The sequence below is a fragment of the Diceros bicornis genome, chromosome 9 (assembly GCF_020826845.1).
Source record: "Diceros bicornis minor isolate mBicDic1 chromosome 9, mDicBic1.mat.cur, whole genome shotgun sequence".
Lineage (NCBI taxonomy): Eukaryota > Metazoa > Chordata > Mammalia > Perissodactyla > Rhinocerotidae > Diceros > Diceros bicornis.
In genome coordinates this window covers 21,751,428-21,768,541 of record NC_080748.1, presented here as the reverse complement: position 1 = coordinate 21,768,541, position 17,114 = coordinate 21,751,428, and the positions used below count along the sequence as shown (strand labels likewise).

The 17,114-nt window shown below is 39.4% G+C and overlaps 2 protein-coding genes across 1 annotated transcript in view; one reads left to right on the top strand and one right to left on the bottom strand.

Moving 5' to 3' along the window:
- LOC131409887 (proline and serine-rich protein 1-like) overlaps nt 1–14,727 on the top strand; it is a 28,135-nt gene extending 13,408 nt beyond the window's left edge. The window contains exons 8-13 of the mRNA XM_058547637.1: nt 1,230–1,308; nt 1,944–2,039; nt 6,719–6,763; nt 10,023–11,808; nt 12,559–12,709; nt 13,307–14,727. Coding sequence (XP_058403620.1) covers nt 1,230–1,308; nt 1,944–2,039; nt 6,719–6,763; nt 10,023–11,808; nt 12,559–12,709; nt 13,307–13,429 — 2,280 coding nt within the window. The 3' untranslated portion in view covers nt 13,430–14,727. The remainder of the gene's footprint in view (nt 1–1,229; nt 1,309–1,943; nt 2,040–6,718; nt 6,764–10,022; nt 11,809–12,558; nt 12,710–13,306) is intronic.
- LOC131409892 (phosphatidylinositol 3,4,5-trisphosphate 3-phosphatase TPTE2-like) overlaps nt 1–17,114 on the bottom strand; it is a 222,171-nt gene that overhangs the window by 161,030 nt on the left and 44,027 nt on the right.

The window sequence follows — 17,114 nt, the reverse complement described above, 5'->3', positions numbered from 1 at the left end:
TAGTGAAAGAAGAATGGAGCCAGGAGGATGAGAGTATTTTCAAGGGAGTGATTATAATGATTGATTGGAATATAAACAGAAGAGAAGACAACCCCTGGGTTGAAGGATTGTTGGGGTTGAAGTACTTGAGGCCTCCACATGGCCACCTTGCAATCCCTGCCTGTCCACTGACAGGAACTCCAGTGGCAGTGGTTCGTAGCAGAATAGTCACAGATGATAGTCATTGCATGAGACTAGCGCATCATACAGGGCCGCCATTATGAGAGCCAGAAAGAATCTGGATCCTTTACCACCAGTGGATCCCCTTTGCCCCGAGGGCACAAGTGCACCCTCCCTAGGGCATGCCCTCCAGCCCTCCCTCCTTCCCTCCCTCCCTCTCTCTCTCTCTCTCTCTCATTAAAAGTATATTGTTTGGGGGCCGGCCCGGTGGCGCAAGCGGTTAAGTGCGCGCGCTCCGCTGCGGCGGCCCGGGGTTCGCTGGTTCGGATCCCGGGCGCGCACAGACGCACTGCTTGGTAAGCCATGCTCTGGCGGCGTCCCATATAAAGTGGAGGAAGATGGGCACAGATGTTAGCCCAGGGCCGTCTTCCTCAGCAAAAAAAGAGGAGGATTGGCTGTTAGCTCAGGGCTGATCTCCTCACAAAAAAAAAAAAAAAAAAAAAAGTATATTGTTTGACTTAGCTTCAGATATCTTTGGTTCTCTAAAGACTAGTTGTTTGAATGCTTTGTTACTTGTATAAGTTCCATCAAGTATAAAATAAGATTTGTGGATTTAAAAAGGCAAAACCACTAAAATAGTGAATTCATAACTCCAGTCAACATTCTACTGCAGTTGTCAGAATTCCGAATTCCAAAGCCTAGTGGATTTCTTGTCTTACATAGGAAGAGATGGGAATTCTTGGATTAACCTAGGCTGGGTTTAGAGAGGAGTATGCTGTTTACGATAAGGTCTGACCCTTCACTGGAAATGATGTAATACTAAAATAAAAAATAAACACCTCCGCAACAGTCTTTGACAGGATCTGCCTTTGCAATTTATAGGAACCACATTTGTTAAAGCAAAGAATTTCCCTCATTTGTGCCGTGTATGAGTCCAGTAGCATTTGGTATGCTGGGGCATTTTTAGCCTCTTGGGACTAAATATTTTGAAAGACAAGTTGTACCTTGTTTTGCCAGGACACTGCTTACTTGGTTTTCTTCTAACTGCTATACTTCCCCCCCTCATCTAGCCTCCTTCAACGTACAATCCACATAAACCTGTTCCTTATCCAATACCTCCATGCCGGCCACATGCAACTATTGCACCAAGTAAGTTCTTTCATTTTTTAATTTTTTTTCACTGTTTACTTATTAAATTGAAAGCAAAGTAAATGTTCGTATATGTTCTTGGGAATCTGGAGCACTTAGGAAGTATGCTATGATGAGTTTAATTTTGCCCACAGTCAGCTACTAGTGTCTTGGTCTACAAGAATGCAGCAGAGAGAGCTTATTTAGGATATTTTCCTTTTGATAAATTAATTATAGATTATTTTTAATCGTTATTTATTATTATGGCTTTTCGCTTTGGTAAATCATCTTGATTTACCTTTTTGGTAATTGGTGTTCAAAGATATCATTAATGCATTTAACTTAAAAAGGTCAAGTGTATGTGCTTGACAGAAAAGACGAATAATTTAAGTATGGCAGGTTCTGCCTGCCATGCCATTCAGGCCATTCAGTGAGCTTATGCCTGGAGTGAGCATGCAATGGGAAATGGGAATCTTGAGGAGTCTCATTTGATCTCAGTTTTCACCTAACCCTAGACCCAAACCTCCATGTAAAATGCAACTCTATTATGTAACAGTTTTAAAAATAAATCAGATAGCTGCACTAACACGGTTTGAACTCCTGACCACAGAACGATACTAAATTATATATTTTTTTCTGTTATATTTTTATTTTAGGTGCTTATAACAATGCAGGTCTGGTACCGTTGGCCAGTGTCATAGCTCCAGGTGTGCCCCCTCCACCTCCATATACTCCTAATCCAGTAGGAACAGGTAAAATCATGTTATCATGGGGTGTTAAAAGTAAATAACTTATTCATCCACAGATGTGCACTTGGAGGGGACAGGTGTTTGACATGGTGTGTCCTGACAGAGGGAGCACAAGCTTAGGAGCCTGATGATGGATCTGAGTACGATACACAGGGTCCCCTAGAGTGGCCTTGGCCTGCATGTGTGAACTCGAGCACATTGTAGAAATAAGAACCATTTCTCATCAGCGAGAAACTTGGACAGGCTATGAAAAAGTATGATTGACACAATGAGTGTCGCCATTTGGGCAAATTGCTCCTGCCATGGGAGGAAAGTCTCGTCGGTGCTCAGAAGGGCTTAAACTCTTTCCCCAGCACGCCCCTGTTCAGCCTGTTTCTTGGGTCTGTTGGGAACACGGGATGTGAAGGATAAATATTTTTCTGTATATTGCCAAAGTGTTCTCCAAAAAGACTGAACTAGTTTATACCTGCCAGTGAGAGGATACAAGCATACTGTTCCTTCATGTCCTTTCAACATGGGATATTACCAGTTTTTTAACTTCCGCGAATTTGATAAGGCTGATTGAGCTTACATTTTCATTTGGCTGTCTTTTATAAATAAAAGTTTAATTTTTATTTTGATCAATTATTGTTTATTTGATTCTTCTGAGTTTTAAATGTCTTGCTTAGAAAACCCTACCCTATCCCAACAGTATGAAAATATCATCTATATTCTCTAATTATTTTTATAGTGATTCTTTTTTAATATATAGCTTTTATTCTACTTGCCATTTATTTTTTTATGTGTGTAAGTAAGGGATAGAACTTGTTTTTTTTCACTTCCCTCCCCAGAAACTCAGTTACTTAATAGCATTTAATAAATTCTTTTTCTGTTTTACCAGCCAGAGTGGTTCTGGTGTTTGCAGCTGCATACTCTTACTGATAAGACTTGTAAAACATTTTTTCCAAAATTTATCATTTCTTGCCCTTGTTTATGTACCTTTCACTCTTAGAGTTTTACATTTTTGCCTAGACAAATAGAGACAAAGAAAAGCTGAAACCGTGTTAGCTTGATTAGATCTTAACCCTAGGTAGTTCAGGTAATTTAGAGCTTGTAAGACTCCTATTCCGTCTGGAATTTATTTTCGTATAGGGGTGAAATAGAAGTTCATCTTAATTTTTTTTTCAGATGGTAGCCAGTCTTGCTAGCACCATTTATTAACCTAGTTTTTACACTGATTGGAAATACCACATTTATCTTAAGTTTTCAAAGACACACATGACTCTAATGCTGGGGTTTTTTTTTTCTATCCCAATCTACTTATTTTATGTTGTGATGATCCCATATGGATTTGGTTAGCAGATTTATAATATCTTCTGATATCTAATAAGACTAGCTTTCTCTCACTATATTTTTACATCTTTCTTATCTATTTTTGGAAGTTTATTCTTCCATCTGAACTTTAAGATCACTATAATGTGATTTTGAACACAATTACACACTTAATGTGCAATTGAAAACAGTTGAATTTATGTATATATACTTATATAGTAATTTTGGGAGAATTTTTTGTGTGTGTGTGTGTGAGGAGATCAGCCCTGTGCTAACATCTGCCAATCCTCCTGTTTTTTTTGCCGAGGAAGACCGGCCGCAGGCCAACATCCGTACGCATCCTCCTCCACTCTATATGGGACACCGCCACAGCGTGGCTTGCCAAGCGGTGCGTCGGTACGCGCTCGGGATCCAAAGCTGCGAACCCCAGGCCCCCGCAGCAGAACGCGCACACCCAACCACTTGCGCCACCGGGCCGGCCCCGAGAATTGATATTTTTATGATATTAAGTCTTACCATTCAGTCATTTTACATCTTTCTGTCATGTCAAATAGTATTTCTCCTCCACCCCAGGGCTTATTTTATCTCTTTCAACAAGATTTTGTAGTTTTCTTCATATAGGTTCTTTGCCATAGGTTTGTCTCTAGGGGTTTTAGAGGTATTTTTTGGTACAGTTATAAATGGAATATTTCATTTCTAGCTGCTTATTACTAATTACCTAGTGTCAGCTGAATTATACTTTACTATAAAATATTTCTTTTTTCCCTGGCCTTATTGGGCATTAATATTGTCCTAACTCCTTTTTGCTTTCATTTTACATATGTATTTTACCTGTATCTTTATTTTTAATTTTTTTTTAGGGTTTTATTTGGTAGGTTAGTTGGTTTTTAAATTGCATTTATAGCTAGATTCTGCTTTTTAAACCAGTGAAGAGAGACTTAATAGGAATTTCCAATAATCATAAAAATTACATGTTTGTTATTAGTCCTTCCATTTTATTTTTGTATTCATTATTATTCTTTTATCCTAGTTTTTCATTTTCCTTACTTTTGTTTGCTTGGATTAGTCAAATTGTTGTTTTATTTTTTAACTCTCCTCTTCTTGCCCCCACCCAAACTTTATCTGTAATATTGCTAGTGATTACCTTTGTATTCTTAATAGTTGTCACTGTACAAAAAACTAAAAAAGCTGTGCTATACTCCACCGTTTGACTTACATACTGCCTCTCCTTTTTCATCCATTTCTGTGTTTTGTTGGAATACTATACCTTTTTTTCTTCTGTGCCTTTAAAGTTACGGCTTTTTACTGTTTCTTCTGTTCTTTGATTCCCTTTTCTGACATGCTCATTCTAATTTTCCTTTAGCAGAAAATTTCTCTAAGTCATTTCTTCAAAAAGAGGACGGGGGCAGCCCAGTGGCGCAAGTGGTTAAGTGTGCGTGCTGCGGTGGCCCGGGGTTCGCCAGTTCGGATCCCGGGCGTGCACCAACGCACCGCTTGGCAAGCCATGCTGTGGCGGCGTCCCATATAAAGTGGAGGAAGACGAGCACGGATGTTAGCCCAGGGCCAGTCTTCCTCAGCAAAAAAAAAAAAAAAAAAGAGGAAGATTGGCAGATGTTAGCACAGGGCTGATCTTCCTCACAAAAAAAAAAATTTTTTTTTTTTTTAAAAAGAGGACATATTTTAGGGTTGTAGATGAGAAACCCAATTCCAGTTAATTTTCTTTTCTTTGTTAGAACCTTGGACTCTTTCTGTAAGCTTACAAAGAAGAGATTCCTTATCTTTGGAGTTCAGAAATGTCTTTTAATCTTGGGGTTCAGATATTTCACCAGGATGTCTAGGGATCTATCTTACCATTAATCTTTCCTGAAACTCTGTAAGCCCTTTGGATATGAAAACTCAAGTCTGTGAAGCTTAGGAAAATTTTGTTTTTATTATTGTTTAATTATTGCTTTTTCATCTGGTCTTTTTTCTCCTTCTGGCACTCTTATTTTGCACTGTCTTTGCCTTCTGAGTCTCTTACCTATTCATTTATGATATCCTTTTCTGTGTATTTTTGCCGTTTTAAATGGGAGTTTTTTTGTTTCTTATTTCCAACTAAGTAATTGAGCTTTCAGTAATATTATTCTGATCGTCACCATTCTTTGCAGTTATCAATTTGGAGTCGGATTTTTATCTGAAGTCGTCACCTGCTCTGCTTACTTTCTTGCAGTATTATGGGTGTGTGTGTTCCTAATTTGCATCACAGGTTTTTTCTCTCTTTTTCATTGAATCTCCGTTGATAGACACAATTCGTTCTGGTTGTTTATTTGTACTAAGTCCCTGAAACAAGCCATGATCTTTCTTTCTCACCATGTCAGGCTTGAGGGTTTCCTTTGCGCCTTGTGCCTGTCACAATGTTGGTTTCTTGGACAGTTATTGTCAAGCCATGAGAGGTCATTTTTCCCGTTGTACCTTTGACTGATGGTCTGGTTAGATGGGTCCTTTCCCATGTGGGTGGGGAGGAGCGTGTTTTAGGTTGTCAACCTCACAGGCTTAGAGTAAGCCTTAACTAGGGTAGTTCTCCTTATCAGCTCCTAGCATAGGTCCTTTTCCTGACCTGAGTGCAACAAGTGAGGGGGGCCACTTTTCTGTTTGCTTGGGTGATCCACAATGGCTTTCGAGATTGGTCCCTCAGATGACAGTGGATTCTGCACTCAGCATCCACCTCCCACTTCCGAGTCTTCCTACTGTTGTAGGCAGTGGTACCGAAAAGTGACTGTCTGTCAGCTTAGCCAGTGACAGTGGTTCTTTGCACTCCAGCTGCAGGCTGCGCTTTCTCGTGGGTGCCACACTCAGGCCATCATCTTTCCGGAAGGTGTTCTTAAATATATCTATAAAATAATACTTATTTAAAACCTGATATGTTAAGGAGTAGTCGGGGGGAGGGCGGTGGGGATCAATTGCTCATAATCCTACGTGTCTTCATATAGTTACTACTATGATTTTTGTTTATTTCCTTATTTTCCCCCATAGGCATACATTGTTTTTCCTTTTTTTTTTTTTATAATTTTTTTTTTTTTAATTTTTCCCCCAAAGCCCCAGTAGATAGTTGTATGTCATAGCTGCACACCCCTCTAGCTGTATGTGGGACGCGGCCCCAGCATGGCCGGAGAAGCGGTGCCTCAGTGCACGCCCGGGATCCGAACCCCGGGCTGCCAGCAGCGGAGCACGTGCACTCAACCATTAAGCCGTGGGGCCGGCCCTGTTTTTCCTAATATAGTATACATACGTGTCCTGAGTTTTTCTTTTCTTGACCGCAATCTCTGATTATTATGGTGTTGAATAATTTGATAAAGCTTCAAATCAACTTTTATATATTTATTTTTATATAGAAAATGAAGACCTTTCCAGTCAGTCAAAATCTACACAGAATCAAAGTAAGTACCAGGTTTGATCCAGAGATAGTGATGTCTGCTCTGTTATTCACTGAAATGATTTTGAGTTGAGTGCATTGGAAATCTTTATGCTTTGGGGAAAGTTCCTGGTTAAAGAATCTAACTAACCAATACTTGCTAAAACTGGCTTAATAGTGGTACATTTCATACACACAACATGAAATGCACATATCAACTAGATTTAAAATGAACCATATGCTTTTGTATCCTATTTGCAAAACTTTCAATGTAATCTAAGTGCTATGTGGCATTATATCCACATTAACTTTATGTTACGGGATATTAGAAGCCTCATTTCTTTTTGATATAAACACATATGGTGATGAAAACCGTTTTTGACAAATGCTATGTCAGATACTACTTTCAGATTTAATTACTTCAATAAGCATTTGGGGTAGCATAACTTAGAATAACTTAGAAAGAAAAGAATAAGGGGTGCCAAAGGGTAAGTGGAATTGAAAAATGAAGATGAGATGTGGCCTGTAATGCCTGCAGATGGCAGCAGCACTGTACCATTTTATGCCTCCCCTAGCTGAGGATAAGTGTGGTCAGGATGCAGACACTTTCCGGTGTGAGACGGAATCTGGGATTGGTTCTTGTGCAACAAAGTAGTGCGTGAATCTCATCATTATGGTGCGGGATCAGGAGTCTGGATGGGAGAATCCCACTCCCTGAGAATGGTGCCTGAGTGGTGCTTTTGAGCTGGTGGTTTCTAAAGGAGGTAGCAGAGTGGGGTGGAAAGAGTGCTAAGTGAACTGTCAGGACGCCCAGTTTCTTGTCCTGGCTTTGGCACCACCTGGCTTTGTGAGCTTGGGCAGGTCATCTAACTTCTGCGAAGAGGGGGTTAAAGAATCTTCAGTCTTTATACTCAGCTTCATTAGCAGATCTTTTTTTGAAGGGAATAAATAGGTTAAGTGTCATAAGCTCGGTTGTTAGGAATAGCATACTTTGTTTTCCTGTGCTATGTTATTTTAGCATGATTAAGATTTTTTTTTTTTTCCTTTTTGAAGCACAGTAAGAAACAAAAATAAAGACAAACTAGTATAGTGGTTAGGAACATGGGTTTGACAGACCCAGGTTCAGATCTCAGTGTTACTACTTCATAACTACATGACCTTTTTCATTGTTATTATTATTATTATTGTAGTAAGATCTCATTTATTGAGATCTTTCCTCTTAAATATTTGAGTACCCAGTACAGTATTGTGCTGTAGGCACAATGTTGTACAGCAGATCTCTGGAAGTTATTCATTTTGCATAACTGAAACTATACCCTTTGAACGCCACTTAATAGCCGCATGATCTTTTAACAAGTTCGTTAATCACACCAAGCCTCAGATTGCCCATCTATAAAATGGAGGTGTCAGTACCTGTCTCAAAGGGTTATGTGAGGACAAATGACATGATGGGCGTAAAGTACAAAGCACAGGATCTGACAGATAGTGTTTAATGGTTAACAACCAAATTAGATGACAGGAGAGTGATATTTATCATGGTATGTTTTGGGGGTTTTTTGTTTTTTTGTTTTGTTGCATTTTAACTGTAGGCACTATGATTAACAGTGCATGGCTTTTGCTCTATTATATAAAAAGATCTCCAACAGAGGCTGCTATAAAGAACACTATGAGACAGGTTGGTTTTACCTTGCAATCTGTCATTAACTACATGGTCCTCAGCATGTAGTTAAATAAAGTAGTGAATTCTCAAATGTTTCCCACCACTGTTGACCTAAATAATTTCTTAGTACATTATTTACAAACACAAAACTAAGTATATATTCCCTGTGCTTCTAGTTCTTATAAAACAAATTCAGTAAAAACAAAAGTAAAAATCCATGTTCATACGAACTCTAAATTTAAAATGATAGCTACTCTTATTTTCTTGAAACTAAAGTACTGCTTACAACACAAATACGGTACAGACTTCAGGCCTTTTGAGTTTGAAGTTTGTGTATTTATATATTACCGTTGGTCAATTCTTCTACCATGTTTCTTTTCTAAAACAACTGTAAAATTTGTTCAGCCCAATGTGGCTCCTTTGGCCATCACTTAGTGGAAATGTATAATGTATATGCCATTTTCGTCTGTTCTTTTCCTATGGTACCCGTGATTAACATAGCTGACATTGGCCATGTCAGCTTTGGTATGTCAAAAGTCTTCATTATGCATAGATTTAAAAATTTAAGTCTTAGTCCATGAAAATGTCTTTCGGTTGATTATGACTGCAAAAAAACATGTTCTCTGTTTACAACTGAAACAAACTTCAATGTGGGTATGGCAGCAGATGATAATTGTTATTACGACATTAGCTACCTAAGTCGTGGTTTCCATTTGGCATCAACAAGATCATCAGAGGCTAACAGTCATTTAAAAATTGATTTAGAGAGGAAACCCAAATCATCCCCAAGAATACTTATGTTAATTATTTATAGAGTTTATCAAAATAAAAATATTATAGCAAACTATAAGTCTTGAGAATAAGTCCTTGGATGGGTTTGGGAACTATAGTTGAGGTAATCATGATGTATCCAGTGCAGCAAACACTTATAAAATATAAGGTGCCATGCACTGTGCTAGGTACTAAGGCTCTGAAGATGAGTTAGACACGGCTTCTTGCCCCTAAAGGAACTCCTAGGAAAAGCCAAGTAAAGTTAGAGGTTAAGGTAGTGTAGAGGAGTCAGTATGAGAAAATGCTTGGGGAGAAAACTGTAGGTTGATAATCTGGAATATTCAATTCAACTCCCAGAGTGGCAACAAAGAATACTGGAGAGATGGGGTGAATTCTGGAAGGCCTTGTATGCCCCTAAAAGGAAAGTGATGTCCTGAAAGCTCTTAAGAGGGAGAAATGACTTGTATTATTACTCTAGATAAGTGGTTTGAAAGAGTAAAAGGTAAAGGCAATACACCAACCTTAATCACAGTTAAAATAAATTCTTTGAATTTTTAAAAATTGGGAAAATATGAAAGGAAAATTTATTTGCTAACTTCTCAAGACTTCCTCACTGTGAATTGAAGGGCTATTCTGAGCAGAGTCTAGAAGACAACTGGATCTAACTGAGGCTCTGTAGTGAAAACCAGGATAAGGGAATCTAGCAATTTATGCATTGCAATAGCCTGTTATACCTGTCACTGATTTTCTTTGATATTTGTTAAATACTACAAAAATTTTTATGCTTTTCTTTTGAGTTAAAATATGACATTTCAGCATAATGATAAATTCTTGCCCCTTTTTCCCCCCACAGCATTTTCTACACCAGCCAGTCAACTCTTTTCTCCTCATGGTTCTAACCCTTCAACACCTGCTGCAACTCCCGTCCCCACTGCATCCCCGGTCAAGGCAGTAAATCTCCCCTCAGCATCAGCAACCGCCACCATTTCTGGGATGAACATGCCGAATACTGTCCTTCCTGTGTTCCCAGGGCAGGTCTCCGCAGCCGTTCACGCACCACAGCCATCAACGCCAAATCCAACAGTTATCAGGACCCCTTCGCTGCCTGCTGCACCTGTCACTTCTGTCCACAGTACAACGTCTGCTCCTGTTCCTTCAGTTTTTTCTGGGCTAGTTGCACTGCCAGGTCCTTCTGCTGCTCCTGTCCCAGCCCCTCAGGCCACACCCACACCTCAGGCCACTCCTGCTTCCAGTGAAATATTTGCCTCTACTTCTGCCCCCTTCACTAGCCTCCCTTTCTCTGCCACCTCTACTGCTGCTTCTACCAACAACCCAAGTTCTGCTTCATTGTCCTCAGTCTTTGCAGGGCTCCCCTTGCCCTTAACACCAACATCCCAAGGCGTATCCAACCCAACTCCTTCTGTAATTGCCGGTGGTTCTGCTCCTGGTGTTGCTTGTCCACTTGGTGTAAATAATCCTCTTCTGTCTGCTTTAAAGGGCTTTCTGACGTCAAATGATACCAATTTAATCAACCCTTCTGCTTTATCTTCTGCCGTTACAAGTGGGCTGGCTTCTCTGTCTTCTCTTACTAATCAGAACTCTGATTCTCCTGCTTTAGCTGTTAACAAGTGCTATGCCCCATCAGCCATTCCCGCCCCACAGAGGTCTTCCACTCCAGGGTTGGCCATGTTCCCAGGCCTGCCATCTCCTGTGGCTAATTCAACCTCCACTCCCTCTACTTTGCCTGTGCAGTCTCCTCTAGCTACTCCTACATCATCTTCGACTTCAGTGCCAGTTAGCTGTGGTTCCTCAGCTACCCTTTTGCATGGCCCCCACCCAAGTAACTCAGACCTTCACATTTCATCTGCCCCTACTGTAACAACTCTTTCTGTTATGATCAAAACTGAGCCCACGAGTCCTACTCCCTCAGCCTTCAAAGGCCCATCTCATTTCGTGAATCCCTCTCATGGCACTTTAGGTTTATCAGGGACATTGGGTCGTGCATATACTTCAGCATCAGTGCCCATCAGTCTATCTACTTGCCTTAATCCTGCATTATCAGGTCTCTCCAGTTTGAGTACTCCCTTGAATGTTTCAAACCCCCTCTCCTCTATCTCCCTTCCTCCACATGGTTCCTCCACTCCCATCACTCCAGTATTCACTGCTCTTCCTCCTTTCACTTCTTTGACCAATAATTTCCCTTTAACTGGCAACCCGACTCTTAATCCGTCAGTATCTCTTCCAGGATCGTTAATAGCCACCTCATCTGCAGCTGTCACCTCCGCGTCTGTCCCTCATCCTAGTTCGACAGCGGCCGTTCTCTCAGGGCTTTCTGCCTCAGCACCCGTCTCAGCAGCGCCTTTCCCCCTCAACCTGTCCACTGCTGTCCCCTCACTTTTTTCAGTTACTCAAGGACCTCTGCTGTCTTCAAATCCCTCCTACCCTGGCTTCTCTGTCGCTAACACCCCTGGCGTCACCCCTGCTCTCCCTTCGTTCCCGGGGCTGCAGGCGCCATCTACAGTGGCAGCCGTCACACCACTTCCCGTTGCTGCCACAGCCCCATCACCAGCTCCCGTCCTCCCAGGATTCGCTTCAGCATTTAGTTCCAACTTCAACTCTGCCCTTGTTGCACAAGCCGGGTATGTGAATATTTTGGAAAGAGGATAAAATCATTCTTTACTTAACTTGTGGATCATAGTCTTATTTATTTATTTATTTATTTTTTGTGAGGAGGACCAGCCCTGAGCTAACATCCAATGCCAATCCTCCTCTTTTTTGCTGAGGAAGACTGGCCCTGGGCTAAGATCCGTGCCCATCTTCCTCTACTTTATATGGGACACCGCCACAGCATGGCTTAACACGCGGTGTGTCGGTGCGTGCCTGGGATCTAAACCGGTGAACCCCAGGCAGCTGCAGCGGAGCATGCGCACCTAACCGCTTGCGCTACCAGGCCGGCCCCCATAGTCTTATTTTTAAATCATTCAAATGAAAGTCAAAATCTAATTGTTTGGTGATGCTAAATTATATTTTTCTGGGGTAAAACTTCACTGCTCAAAAAATGTTTTGTGGCTCTTCGAACATGTTAAAACAGATATATAAAATATTAACGCTGGCTCAGATAATTAGGATTTGTGTTTGGTAATTTAACTTGATTATAAAATAGCAAGAAGTATTATATGCAAAACATAGACTTATTGCATTCGCAATAATGTACTTTATAAGAGTAAGTTTTACATCAGCGAGTGGCTGACTTTTATGGTTCCTTCCAGTAGAGAAATTCTAAGATTTTTTGTTTTTTTTTACATCTTAGGATCTTGTATTTGACAAATATCGAAGCTGTCGCTTTTATGTCTTATCTACAGTTTGACCTGTTCTATCTACTGTTTTAGCTTATCATCGGGACTTCAAGCTGCAGGCAGTTCTGTTTTTCCAGGCCTTTTGTCCCTCCCGGGTATCCCCGGGTTTTCCCAGAATCCTTCACAGTCATCCCTGCAGGAATTACAGCATAATGCAGCTGCACAGTCAGCACTGCTACAGCAGGTGAGCAGGCAACATCGGGCGTAAATAAAATGGCAGCATATGTAGCATAGGTTCTGTAGTGATAACATTGCAGTACCGATTGTGATATCCCAACATTGGCAAAAAATTTCATATGAGAATGTCTAGGGGTTTGATAATTAGTTCTCCCAAAACTTGCAGATTATGCTTGTCTTCCTGCAGAAGGGTAATGAAAGTGGTGGAATATATTCACCTGTGTGAAATGGTTTTCCTGGTCGTAGACTTTAAAATCTCAGTTTGGAGATTTTGCAAATGGAATTTTTATACGTGACAGTTAAAGTTTGCTTGTCTTCTACAATTTAAGCTGAAATAAGGGGCCATTAAAGTAAATTATCTTGAGAAAACCTATTGATTTTTTAAAAGAATGTTAAATATTTTAATGCATTTTTAGGTACTTCCTCCATCTAAAGAAGTTTGAATGTTTCTTAAAAATTTCGGGAGACTGAGCAGACTTGTGCTGCCCCCGAGTTCTTCTTTTCTTTCCTATTCTGAATATCTGTAGCGTGGCACAGGCCAAAGCAAGTACAGACCTGATTGAATCTGGCATTCTGCTAAACTGCACATTCTTCTTTCTATCAGGTTCACTCAACTTCGGCTCTGGACAGCTATCCAGCTCAGCCGGATGGATTTCCTAGTTATCCTTCAACACCAGGAACACCATTTTCTTTGCAAACAGGCCTGTCCCAAAGTGGGTGGCAGTGAATATATTTTAATTTGTATTCTCTTTTGGAGCAACATCACAATTGCCTAAGGACTGCAGTGAACGGTCTGACAAATGTGAAGTTGACCAGAAGTCAGAAAATGAGAATGAGGGTGATCCTAGGAAAACGGGGATAAGAGTTTAAAAAACATGGTTGCATTTTTTTAAATGGTTTTAAATAAGAACACTCCCCTATGTAAATATACTGACAATACATTATATGGGGAATAGTATTAAAAAACTATTTGGGGACTTTTCACCTCTCACCCAATGAAATTTTGAGTCGTGTCTGTAATCTATGTAGGAAGAATACTAAAGAGGAGGTTGAACTCTTTATAGCCGAATACAGCCTTAAATCTGCTCGTACAGCATCCACTGACGGAAGTAATAGTTGTGCCTCTGACTTACGGGTTGCGTGTGGCCCTTGGCGTGCATGAGTGGTTCCTGTTGCATCATGGGAACTCTGTACTCCATGTGTATCCACAGACAGGAACTGGAGACCCACCATTATCTTTCATTTCTGACATTAATGATCATACATATACTGCTGAATTTAACTCAATATATTTCAGGTAAGTGAAAATGGTGCTTAATATAGTCTTTAGAGTGACTTTCAGGTGTTTTCGACTAAAAATACATATCCAGAACTACTGTCTTAACAGAAATACAAGTAAGGCTTGTGATAATTTGCCTTCAAAACTTTTTTCTTAATCTCAGCAGTATCCAAATGAGTGAGGAACATCTGACTGACTCTTGGGCCACCTCTATTACTCATTGTACTCTGGAAGCTCTTGGTGAATGTTTACAATCATGGGATGTAGTATTTTTATTTGTACTTAAAGTCAAATGCTTATCTAAAATAATTATGTGAGAACAAATAGAGAAGACTTGCTCTGTTAGTAGATAATGCAGCCTGTACTCTAAGGATCTGTGGTAGTTTAACATGATTGAATGTCATTAATTTAAGTATAGTAACTGCCACATTGGGGGGAACGGGGGCGTAGGGAGAATGATTTCCAATCCTGTGATTCCAAGTGTAAACTATAGAATCTACTGTAGTACATTTCAGCATCTAGAAGTTTTACTTTTATAAAGATGGTGTCTGGAAGATGTTGCTAATGTATCTTCCTTCAACATGGGGGACAAACTTTTTAAGTATATTAATAAATATTCCTGTATGGTTAGTTTTTAACAGTTTTTTAAAATAAACTTTATGGATATGACAAATATTTTATAAGTGTTTTATTAAATACTTGGATAGGCTTTTTAATTTTTTGTATGTGCTTGAGGTATAGAACATTTTTGTCCGAATTTAGTTGTAACTCAATATATACTACTGATTGCTCATCCTTTAAGTAATGTCTTATGTGAAAGTTCTATTATTACCAACACCTGAAACAGACTATTTATGCCTTTAATTATCTTCAAACACAGAATGTAACCTCATAGTTAATCGATACCAGTTATTAGAAGTTGTCATTTGTTCTTTAAGTCTACACTCATAAAACTTTTTAAAGATTATTGTGTATTGCTTATATATGTTGTCCATTCATTCAGATAAGTTATTGAGTAATCTTTCTATATTGATGCTAACAGGTTTAGTCTGCTGTCCAATGAGCCCCTTATCATCACAGCAAAGGAACTGTATCCTATTCGTTTTTTAGATGTATTCCTGACATCTTGCACATATTGGGCACTTAAAGGTTTATATAAAACGAAGAGAACATTTTGGAGCACTTGCAATATAATTACTGGGAACTAGTTTTATGTATCTCACAACCCTGTGAGATAAGTACTAGCAACCTAATTAACCAGATAGAGAAACCAAGATGTAAGTCACACATGAGGAAGTGTAGATTTGAACCAAGCATTTACTACCAATATCAAGGCTACTTGTACTATCAAGTGCTATGAAAATACATAGGAGGGTGGGTGAGTACCTTACTGCCTGAGGAAATCCAGAAAGGTTTTCTCAGTGACATTAAAGTCTTAAAGGATGGGCAAGAATTAACATCCTTTATAAAGGCACAAAGTGTGACAGAGTAGCATAGTAAAACAATCATATAACTGGATGGAGTTTGAATGAAGTTTGTAGTTCAAGTGAATCTAAAAAACAAGGGAAAGACATGATCACAAAAGACCCTCTAAGCCATGCTAAGGAGTTGGGCATTTGTTTTGTGGTCAAGAGTTTGGAAATTTATCAGAGAGCACTTTGCAAAAATCACTTGGGCTGCAGCATGGAGGCTGGATTGGAAGTAGTAAACTGGATGGTTATTGCAGAAATCCAAAAACGAAGAGGATAGATTTTTCATTATGAGAAGGGAATAGAAATGTACCTCTCCATTCCCTTTCCATAAAGGCCTGTGGTCTACACAGGATTTGCAAACATTGTTATATAATTGATTAACCTTATTTTAAGCCTTACCATGTGATTTGCCAAATGAGTTTAGTGTGTGCATTTATAAAATACAGTTAGTGTCACAGAATTTTAGAAAAGACTTTACTCCGAATCAAACTTAATGAGCCTTTGTTGTTTTTAAAGGTGATACAATGTTAGTAAACAGTGTCTAATTTGGATGAGTTAAAAGATTAAATATTTGAAAACACTGGCAAGTAAATTGGGAAGGATGATCAAAATTAAAGTATCCCCTTGGGGGCTGGACCTGTGGCGTAGCGGTTAAGTGCACGGGCTCCGCTGCTGGTGGCCCCGGGTTCGGATCCCGGGTGCGCACCAACACACCGCTTGTCAGGCCATGCTGTGGTGGCATCCCACATAAAGTGGAGGGAGATGGGCACGGATGTTAGCTCGGGGCCGGTCTTCCTCAGCAAAAAAAAAAAAAAAAAAAAAAAGGAGGATTGGCATGGATGGTAGCTCAGGGCTGATCTTCCTCACAAAAAAATAAATAAATAAATAAAAAGACAACTCTTTAAAAAAAAAATTTTTAAAGTATCCCCAAGGTCTTTGTACTCAGGAGGGGCATTATGATACTGACTTTTTAATTTACATTTAAAATTTAATTTATGCCTGGTAAAATTTCATGGTGAAAGGTAAAAGTCATCAGTGTTTATAACTCCTAATTGATAGAGAAGGAAAAGAATAAGAAAAAACATCTAGAAGGCACAGAAAAATGGAAGAAGTGAGAAGTGCACAGTAAGATGTTAGCAATACTTGCCTGTGTGTTAGTATGACAAACCTTGTAAGTGGAAAGGAAGCAGCAGGCTCAGAAAGCTTTCCAGGCTGGTTCTCCTGAACATACTCTTCCTAGAGAATAGAAAGAGAACACACTCCTCAGCTCATTCCTATGGACCAGTATAACCATGATACCAAAACTCAGACAAGAATAGTATGAGAAAGAACAAACGCAAGTCAACCTTACCCAAGATAATAGTAAAACATCATAAATAAAATAGCAACAAGAATAGAGCATTTATTCTTAAAAAATGATATAATCAAGTTGGGTTTATATCAGGAGTGTAAGAACAAAATAACATTAAGAAATCTAAAAGTGTAGTTCATCACATGGACAAATGGAGGAAAACCATTTTCTCAGTCTCTGTATAAAAAAAGTAAAATTCAGTCACCATAATGGTTAAAACACACACACTTAGCAAACTAGGAAAAGAAGGAAACTTTATCAGGTAAAGGAAATCTATAAAAGTATAGCACACATTATTCTTAATTATGAA